This window comes from Polistes fuscatus, unplaced genomic scaffold (assembly GCF_010416935.1).
Source record: "Polistes fuscatus isolate 324 unplaced genomic scaffold, CU_Pfus_HIC Scaffold149, whole genome shotgun sequence".
NCBI lineage: Eukaryota > Metazoa > Arthropoda > Insecta > Hymenoptera > Vespidae > Polistes > Polistes fuscatus.
The window spans coordinates 17,969-28,978 of NW_025113052.1; the positions used below are offsets into that span (position 1 = coordinate 17,969).

Consider the following 11,010-nt stretch of genomic DNA (forward strand, 5'->3'; position numbering starts at 1 on the left):
GAGTAATACTCTTCCTTCACTCACTTTAACTTTTATAGATGAGAACAGTCCGTGTTTTAAGAGTCCCTTATTGATTCTTATTACTATAGTGTATCATCAATATGTTTCCCAAGGATTTATCTTGCATTGTTATTGCTGTAGCCGCTGCAGTTGCTGTTACCACTATACCACTTACAAGAGTCGTACAGCCACTCTGTGTAATCAGAAAAATTGCGAGTAAGAAGCTTGCTATTAATCTCATTATTAATTTCCAGAGTTTAGAGCCTTAATTAAAGAATATTAATAAGCTTTTTTTATTGTGTAAATACTATAATTGAATAAGCCTTGAATATTTCTAAGACAGTACTTATCTTAATAGTGTTAGTTAAAGTAATTAGGCTTAGACTCATAGTGGAGTTAACCAGTATTATAGTTCAGTCTGTGGTACTAAAATCTAATCTTTAAATTGCATAAGATGACAGAAGTGGTTATCTATAAGTTAATGAAGGGCTCTTGCGGATATGGCGAAATTGGTAGACGTGCCAGGTTTAGGTCCTGGTGAGCTTGCTCGTGGGGGTTCAAGTCCCTCTATCCGCACTTAAAGTCATGTAACTCAGGTTTTAAGAGAAAATTTATAATCACTAAGTACACTTTTGTTTGTATAAGAACCTGTTCTTAAGGATTGTATTTAACTTAAATTCTGGTAAAATGGCTTATTAAAACATAAATAAAATATTGATAACAGGTTGTAATGTCTAGTAATATACTCAAAATGCAGTCGAAGCAGATACATTAAGTAATATATATACCTATAAGGAACTTAGTTGTAGATAAACTAAAGTATGAGTATGAAATCACAGTTAGTAGTGATTATATAGAACAAAAGATAAACTCTAGATTACAAGAAATAGCGAAGAATGCAAAATTTCCTGGATTTAGATCAGGAAGATGCCTTACGATCTTGTTATTACAATTATAAAACGAAGCTTTGGAATATGTGAAACGATACGATTGACTATGCTCAAGTGATTTAATGAAAAAAATCGAAGTTAAGTCTCACATCCATCCGAAGGTTGATATTATGTCATTACCAAACCTTGATAAAAAGGATAAAAAAGGTGACTTTCTGTACAAATTATCTTTTGAATCGATGCCAAAAGTGCCAGTAATAGATCTTGATAAAAAATTTGAAGAAAGTTAAGAGCAAAAATCAAAGAGGGAGACATAAAAGAATTTAGTGATTCTATAAAAACAAATTTCCTAACTTTGTCTCTGTTGATGATGCTTCTTATCAAGCAAAAAACGAGGATAAACTGATAATTGACTTTGAAGGGCGAATTAGAAATAAGCTCTTTCAAGGTGGAAGTGGCAAAAATTTACTGGTTAATTTAGGATCTGGAACATTTATAAATGGTTTTGAAGATCAATTAATTGGCATGAAAAAGGGGAAACAAAAGCTTTAAGTTGAGATTTCCTGAAGATTACCAGGTAATTTCCCTGCGGGACAGGAGGCTGCTTTTTTCTGTTCGAGTTAATGACATTCAGATTGCCAAAGATTTGCAAAGTGATAATGAAATAGCTAGGAGAATGGTTTGAAGATCATTCTTCGCTAATAGATCGGTAAAAGAAGTAATGATAATCAGTGTAAAGAAATGGAAGATCTCTTAATTAAGAAAGAGCTATTGATTGTTTGGATGCTAGTTATAGTTTTGATTTGCCTATAGAAGTAGTAAAACAGGAACAGCAAGAGTGGAAAGAGAGTTAATGCTAAAGATGATTCGTGTAAAGAAGCTGAAAGACGCGTAAAGCTTGCAATGCTATTCATGGAGTTCAGTAAAGAACATGAAATAATCATTAACTCAAAGTGATATTATGAATGTTATTGTAAAATCAATGTCAGTAAAGATGTATCATTTGACAGGGTATTTAAACATTTTAAATCAGATGGACAATTTCAGGAATTAGTTAGAGGGCAAGCGCTTGAGTATAAGTGACGGATTATTGATAGAAAAAGCTAGTAAAGAAGAACAGATTGTTTCTGTGAAAGAATTAAAGGAATTATTTGATAATATTTGATAGGAAAAGGTATGACTCTTTACCAATTGTAGTGAACAAACTAGTCGCGGTGAGCGGGCTTATGACATATATCAAGGCTAGTAAAAGAAAGAATAATTTTCGTAACTGGCCCTATTGAAGACAACATGGCCAGCGTAATAGTAGCACAGCTTTTATTTTTAGAATCGGAAAATCCCGATAAAGACATTTGTATGTATATTAACTCACCAGGTGGTGTTGTAACTGCTGGTTTGTCGATCTACGATACAATGCAGTATAAATCCAGACGTTTCAACTTTGTGTATAGGTCAAGCTGCATCTATGGGTTCTTTGTTGCTTACAGCTGGTGCGGAGGGTAAACGTTACTCGCTACCTCATTCAAGAATTATGATCATCAGCCATCGGTGGTTATCATGGGCAAGCAACTGATATAGAAATACATGCTAATGAAATTTTTGCGAGTTAAGAAAAATTAAATCAAATTTATGAAAAACATACTGGAAATTCACTAAAAAAAAATTGAAGAAATGATGGAAAGAGATAATTCATGGATCCTGAAGAAGCAATGAAAACTGGGCTTAATTGACAGAGTAATAGCTGAGCGTAAGATATGAAGATTGAAAATATTAAAGTTAAACAAAAGGTAGTTTAATGGATACAATAATGATTTACACTACTGTTCTTTTTGTACAAGGCACAAAACGAAGTAGATAAATTGATTACTAACTCTTCAGATGGTTTAAAGGTGTTCATTGTAATGAATGCATAGAGTTATCCCATAAAGCAATAAGTCAAAAGAAAGAGAGAGCTTTTAATTCAGATCATATATCTGATATGAAGCTATTACTAAAGAAACCTGAAGATATAAAAATTTTCTTAGTAAAGCATGTTGTAGGTCAGGAACCTGCGCAACAACGTTTTATGTGGCTATGTATAACCATTGTCAATCCATGGTGCAACTTCATTCTATAAGTGATATGAAATTGAGAAGTCAAATATAATGCTTATTGGCCCTACTGGTTCTGGTAAGACTTTGCTAGCAAACACTTGCTAAAGTTTCAGATGTGCCATTTGCTATGGCCGATGCGACAACTTTGACTGAGGCAGGTTATGTAGGTGAGGATGTAGAAAGCGTGTTGTCACGTCTATTACAAGCTGCAAATTATGATGTTGCAAAGGCACAGCAGGTATAGTGTTTATCGATGAAATAGACAAGATTACAAGAAAATCTGAAAGCACTTCAATAACCCGTGACGTTTCAGGTGAAGGGGTCCAGCAAGCTCTGCTTAAGATTAGGAGGGTACAGTTGCTTATGTGTCCGCCACAAGGAGGGCGAAACACCCGCAACAGAGTGTTTATACAAGTAGATACTAGTAATACTATTTATTTGTGGAGGAGCTTTTGGAAGGCCTAAATAAAATTATTGAGGCAAGAAAAAAGGGAACATCAGTTGGCTTTGGAGCAGATATAAGTCAGTCTAAAGCACAAAAGAAAAAAAATGCTTTACGCGATGCTCAACCTGAGGACTTAATCAAATTCGGTTGATACCCGAATTTGTAGGACGAGTTCCAATAAACTGCTGTCTAGATGAGCTGGATCACGAAGATTTAAATATGTGTTGACAGAGCCAAGAAATGCGCTAGTAAAACAATATAAAGCATTGGCTTGCATTTAGTAAAGTAAACCTTGAGTTTTCAGATGAAGCAATATCAGCTATTGCTAAAAAAGCTATAAGCTATAAAACAGGTGCAAGGATGTTACGTGCTATCTAGAGTCACTTTTGCTTGATGTTATGATATATCCGGCAACGGAGGTTTTGAAGGTAGCACTATAAACGGTTACTAAGAAATGGTAGAATTAGGCAAAGTGACGATTAATCATAATAATAAGGGTAGGTGTTATAACGGTTAATGATTAATTTGAGGCATATATATAGAGTATTGGACGTGCTGTAAACTTTAATTCTACTGTATTACCAGTATTACCTCTAAGAGATGTAGTAATTTTCCAAATTATAATGTTTGCCTTTATTCGTAGGGAAAGAAAAATCTGTTCATGCACTAGAGTATGCAATAAGTAGCAGTAGTCACCAAAACGAGATTTTTCTCATAGCACAAAAAGATGGTTCTATTGATAATCCAGAGCCAGAGAACTTTATGAAGTAGGGGTGTTAGCAAACATTAGACAACCATTAATAAAACTGCCTGACAATGCAGTAAAGTCATGATTCATGGGGTAGAAGGGGAAGAGTTATAGAATATATTAGCTCTCACACTTTGTTAGAGGCCAGAGTAGCGTTAGATGGTCATTATGAGTATGGAGAAAATGAATAATATTGATTTAGAAGCTTTAAGGCGTTCTGTTAGATGCATTTGACAATTGGTGTAAATAAGCAAGAAAAGTCGGCCCGAGATTATTATTGACCCCATTGATCAAGTAAGAGGTTAATCAAATTGTAGATATGATAGCTTCGTACTTAAATATAAAGGTATCAGACAAGCAAAACATACTTGAAGTTTATAACCCAAAAGAGCGTTTTAAAAAAAGTTTTTGCTTTATTGAGAGAGAAATAAGTATTTTGAGTGCACAAAACCGCTTGTATAAGACAATTAAATCAAGGTTGAAAGTACTCAAAAAGTTTACTACCTTAATGAGCATTAAAAGCTATACAGAAAGAATTAGGTGAGTTTGAAAATGGAGATGAAGGGAATATACTCAATGAATTTGAAAAAGATAAATGAAACAAAGCTTTCTGAGGAAGCAAAAGAGAAAGCCATAACTGACTTAAAAGAGATAAAAAAATGAATCCCATTTTCTCCTGAAGCAACAGTTATATTAGTTACTTGCATTGGTTGCTTGATTTGCCATGGGGAAAGTACAAGATGCAAAATTAACTTAAATGCGGCTAAAAAATCTTAGATGAAAATCATTATGGCATAGAGAAAGTAAAAGATAGAAATAGAATTTTTAGCAGTATTAAGAGAGTAAAAGCGATAAAGGGTCCTATACTTTGCTTAGTTGGACCACCTGGTGTTGGTAAAACTTCTTTAGCTAAGTCTATGGCAAAAGCAGTAGGAAGAGATTTGTTCGCATATCTCTTGGTGGTATACGTGATGAGTCTGAATACGAGGACACAGGAAAAACTTATATTGGCTCAATGCCTGGTAAAATCATTCAACACATGAAAAAAGCTAATTCATGCAACCCGCTTTTCCTGCTTGATGAATAGATAAGATGGGGTTCTGATTCGCGTGGTGATCCTGCATCTGCATTACTTGAGGTTTTGGATACTGAGCACAATAAACATTTTACAGATCATTACTTGGAAGTTGAGTTTGATCTTTCAAGTGTAATGTTTGTAGCCACAGCAAATAGCTTAAATTTACCGCATCCTTTGCGGGATAGGATGGAAATTATACAATTATCTGGGGATACCGAAGACGAGAAGATCAGTATTGCTACACATCACCTTATTCCAAAATTAAAAAAAGAGCATGGTTTGCATCAGAAAGGAGTGGGAAATAACCAATGAAGCATTATACGAGTTGATACGTTTATATACACGTGAAAGCGGCGTGCGAAGCATGGAAAGGGAACTTGCAAAACTCATGAGAAAGGCAGTTAAAGCAATATTAACTGATAAAAATAAGAAAATATCCGTAGAGAACTGGTAATTTACAAGATTATCTAGGGGGTACGTAAGTATAACCTTTGGCATTGCAGAAAATGAGAGTTTGGTAGGGATAGTAACTGGTCTTGCCTATACTGAAACAGGTGGGGATATTTTAATGATAGAGTCAGTCCTAATTCCGGGCAAGGGGGAAATAAAATACACAGGAAAGCTTGGAGAGGTTATGCAAGAGTCTATAAAAGCTGCGTATAGTTATGTGCGATCAAATTGTTTATTTTTCGGTATAAAACCCGAAAAATTTCAAAATAATGATATACATTTGCATGTACTGAGGGGCTGTGCCAAAAGATGGTCCCTCTGCTGGCAGTGCAGTATGGTACATCTATTTTTTTCTTATGACAAATATACCAGTTAACAAAAGTGTTGCTATGACAGGTGAAGTAACATGGCGTGGTAGAGTGTTGGCTATTGGGGTTTGAGAGAAAAATTGCTTGCTGCGCAAGAGGATCAATCAAAACTGTGATTATACCAAAGTGAAAATGAGAAAGATATGCAAGAGATTCCTGCAAATAAAAAGAAGAAATCAAGTAATTTTTGCTGAGAATATTGATGAAGTTATAAAAGTTGCTTTGATGCACCCTATTACTTCAATTGATGATAATAACGAAATAGTGTGTCTACCCTCCATAGAAAATAAGGATAATACCTTCCCTTCATCAGAAACATTAAAGCACTAAATTGAAAAGGTTTATGCAATTTTCGTTTCTTTTGTTTAACCTCAAAGCTCTGATTTGAATATATAATTACAAGTAAAATATGGAAATTTCATAAGTTCATTTTTTAAGCATATATTGCAATAGCTCACTACAATTGCAACATCTTGGCGTGGAGTTTTACCATGTTCTATAAACACTGAGATTGCATAGCGCGGATCATGGTAGGGGCCATAAGCGATAACAATTTATGACTTTCACCTTTAGAGTTTATCTCTGGTGTTCCGGTTTGCCAGCAATTTGTATACTGCCTAGTCCTTTTCTATAGTTAGAATTCACCACGTCAACATAGCTTTTCGAACCACACTAAGATGCTCATGATTCACATCAATATCAAGAAAGTCTTGCCCTGATTTACTCACTCAATTGGGGAATTAACCTCCTTTCCTGTTGCAACCCTCGCTGCAAGAACCGCAAGCTGTAATGCGTTGTAAGTAATACCCTTGTCCTATAAACTAAGTTAATGGTATCACCTAAATACCACTCGAATATAGCTTGCGTGCACGCAATTCATGTCAGGCAACAATCCCGGAGCGTTCTTCCTTAAACATTCCAATTAATGGTCCACTTCCTATACCAAATTTGCTAGCCATTTCTAGTAGAGATCTACATTTATTTTTTTCCTATATTATAAAAGTAAGTGTTGCATGAGAAGGCCATTGCCTCGTTTAAAGATACATATCCATGGACTTTGCTTTTTAGGCAACGAAATTTTCGCTCACCTATTTTCATATAGCCCCTACACGAGAACTTTTCTTCTGGTGTTTTATTCCATCTTTTAAACCCGCAAGCGCATCTAGTATTTTAAATATTGAACCAGGTGGAATTTGATATGATAATGCACGGTTTACAACGGTAACGAAGGAATATTTAAACTTTCCCAAGTTTCATTTGATAATCTGCTAGTGAAAAGATTATTATCGTAGAAGGTGAGTTATACAATGCTAAAATTTCTCCGTTATTTACATCAATTACCACTGGTGGAACACCTTGGTGGTCTTTAATATCTCTGCGATTTTTTTGTGTAATCAACATCAATTGTCAGCTGTACATCTTGTCCGTCTGTTGAGGTATGCTAGATAACTCTCTCATGATACGCTTCTTAGAATTTATTTCCTGCTCAGACTTGCCTGTCCTGCCTTTTAATATACATCATATGTATATTCAATGCCACTAACCCCTGTTTCGTTTATGCCTTGCTGTCTTTTTGTATATCCGATTATATGGAGAACATATCGAACCAAACGGGTAATAACGTTTATAAGAGCAGTTATTCTTGTATCTGATGATTTTGTCGCATCAGGTTTAATTTCTGATAACATCTGCAAATCAACTTCCCTAGTAAAGGTTTTTTGCCCATCAAACAAAACAATATACGAAATTTTGTTTACTGCGAGTTCAACGCTATTCCTATCCAAAATCCTGCCTCGTTTAGGCATAATAGTAACAACTTTTATCCTATTATTATTAGATAGCACTTCGTATTTTGTCTATCTCGTACTTGTAAAGTATACAACCTATAACTAAAGATAGCAGAAATAGTAAGCTGAATACCACCTAATATGAATGCCCTGCGGTTGAAGACCTTGTTTTTTGTCCACATAGAATTCCTTTAGAATGCACTCCTTCTCCTTTATTGGCATATTCTAGCTTTCACCACATCACAAATCCTCTTTTCCCAATCACTTAAGGTAACAAGCTCATAACCCATTTTTTTAGTATTTAATAATCTGAGGTAAAGCTTCAACTGTATTTGATTTGTTTCGTGATCATGGAACAATATAATCGCTCCATTATGTACATTGCTTAAAACTCTTTCAACCAGAATCTCTGATTTATCGCCTTGCCAGTCCAGAGAATCAACTGTCCATAGTATGGAACACATATTTAATCGATTAGTATTTTCGATCAAATTATCATTGTGACATCCATATGGTGGACGAAACCATTTACATTCTGTTCTGTTACATTTTTAATTGCTATATTTGTCTTTCCAGCTCTTGCAATTGTCCTCACTTGAAAGTGATGTCAACTCCCTATGCGACCAAGAGTGATTGCCTAACTCATGACCGCTTCATGGATTGTCTTTACTATCTCATAGTTTTTTATTATACGTCCACCAAGCACAAAAAATGTCGCTTTTGTTTTATTGCTCTCCAGAATATTAATAATATCTCCTGCTCTATATAAGACGGTCCATCATCAAACGTAAGTGCAACAAACTTATCTTTGTTATTCAATAATTCTTTATTACTTAAATTTCTATATGATAGATCCAAATCACAACTGAGCCACGATACGGTAAGTTAAAGTTACAATCACTACAGAAAACTGCGCTTGAATATAGCAAAAGAAAAGCATTATTCTTATAAACATATATAATCAGCAAAGTGATAGAGTACTACACTTTTGCTAAATTAAACCACTTTTAACAGCTACTGTTTACTTCGTTACTTTGTCAATATATATATTAATAACTTATAGAATATGTATGATTGCAAAATAAAATACCGTTGCACTTCAGGGAACCAGCACAGTAAATGTTAATGCACAAATTCACATGGCAAATGGTATTCCAGCTTTTAAAGCAACAGGACAACATTGCAAATTTAGAGTTCAAAAGGGTTATTCCTCGAGAACTACTGCGTCAGAAAGCTGGCGTTGAATTTGTATATAATGTTGACCTTGGAGGTTTTTATGAATAATAGTGAGAGAAAAGAAAAATTGGAAACTCGCATTTTATCAAGTAGAGGCAGGTCTTTACTTGACCATGAGCTACTGGAACGTACTCTATCTGAATGTGAAGAAGGAAGAAGTGGCCAAAAAGCTAATAGAGCTCTTTAGTAGTTAGGAAGGGTAATTAACGCTGACTTTCATGAGCTAAAAAATGTTACAGGAATGAATGATGGAGCAATAGCAAGTATCTTTTGTCTGAAAGAGATTTTCGATAGGATACTGAAAGGTAATTAAAAAGCTGTCGATTCTTGATAACAGAGAAGAGCTACTAAAATACTTTAAAACAGCAATAGGGCAGTCACGAAAGGAAAGCTTGCGAGTAATATACTTAGATCGAAGTGGTCATTTGATATACGAGAATATCTCAAGACTGTGGAACTATAGACAGAGTACCTCTATATGTGAGAGAAATAATCAAACAGGGATTACTGATCGATGCATCATCTATTGCAATTTCACATAATCATCCAAGTGGAGATACAGAACCATCAAGGAGGATGAGGATAACACACTTACATTAGCTGCAACCTGCGAAAATGTAGGAATGAAATTAATAGATCACAAATCGTAACACAGAAGAGCCACTTTAGTTTTTATGATAGTGGTTTATTGTAATCTGTAGACCGGAAGGAAAGTTCTCCAACTTTCCTTCTTTTTTTCTACTTCATAAATTAAAAAAATTCAATATAAGCTTGAGCAGCTAAAATTAGTAATGAAAGGTGGAAGTAGGCAAAAAAATAAAAGAACTTAGATATTACTGTGGTTTACACAAATGAGTTGGGAAAGAAAATAGGCGTTTCGTATAGACAAAATACAAAGGTACGAAATAGTTCAAACCAAATTTTGGCCAGTAGGCTAGACGACTAGCAAAAGCACTATCGATTAATGTGGCTGATTTTTTTACTGATGTGCATGTCGACTCACATGAAACTTATGATGAGAAAATACTAAAATAGTCAAAGGATATAACGAAATTAAGAGCAAAAGGTTACGTAGTGTAGTTTATACGTTAGTAAAATCTTTTTCTCAAAGTTACAATGAAAGTTAGTATTGCTTTAATGTATGAGTTAAGATGTTGATAAATGACTGTGCAAGAACATCCATTGATAAACATAGGGGAAAGGATAAGAAAAAGAAGGTTAATGTGTGGTTTTAGCCAAAGGGATTTAGGAAAAAAGCTTGGAATTTCGTTTCAGCATATACAAGGATATGAAACTGGAGAGGTAAGGCTTGTAATTGATAGATTGTATAATTTGGCAGAAGCTTTGTCCGTTGATATGGATATTTTTTTTACCAAAGCTTCTGAAGACTTACACGATAAGGCCTTTTGTAGCGATGTGGGTAGTGAAGAAAATATCAAGGTCTAGTGAGGGAATACAGAAAATTAAGGATGAAACGTTGCGTGATATTGTGCATTCAGTGATAAAAGCGCTTGCCAAATAATAAGTGCCTGATATATCTTCAATCCACTTCTACAAGCAATGCTAGTTAAGGTAAATTTTTTATGGTAATTTTGATTAAAATTTCAAGAACTACTTTACTTTGCAATAATTATGGCTATGTAAAAACACATAGCCACCAATCAAGAACGTCCTACAGATGTCGTTTTGGTATCTTTTAATTGCTCACCCAAGAAAAGGTCTCATACTTTTAGAATTTTGGTCGCCCCACCTTCCACATCTAGTAAAGCTGCTTTTTCCACTACTTCTTTAAACAGACATTCCACCAAATAAACAACCCTTTCCTACGATTTCTCCTATTTCTTGCAACTTGTTCCACATTTCTTCATTCTTCTACCTCAACTTGTACTTGATGATAGTCTTCTGTGTCATGATA

At 34.7% G+C, this 11,010-nt stretch overlaps 1 protein-coding gene, 1 non-coding gene and 1 pseudogene across 2 annotated transcripts; all 3 read left to right on the forward strand.

The window, feature by feature from the left end:
- Positions 1-454: 454 nt before the first annotated feature.
- LOC122514410 (ATP-dependent Clp protease proteolytic subunit-like) lies at positions 455-2,557 on the forward strand. Its single transcript, XM_043631202.1, is given in 5 exon segments — positions 455-537; positions 2,088-2,122; positions 2,125-2,311; positions 2,313-2,426; positions 2,428-2,557. Coding segments are annotated over 5 exon segments (549 nt in total).
- Trnal-uag lies at positions 495-576 on the forward strand. The gene has a single exon. It is a non-coding gene; the product is annotated as a tRNA-Leu (tRNA).
- A 453-nt stretch (positions 2,558-3,010) lies between the features above and the next one.
- Positions 3,011-3,806, forward strand: LOC122514411 (annotated as a pseudogene).
- The last annotated feature ends 7,204 nt before the right edge of the window (positions 3,807-11,010 follow it).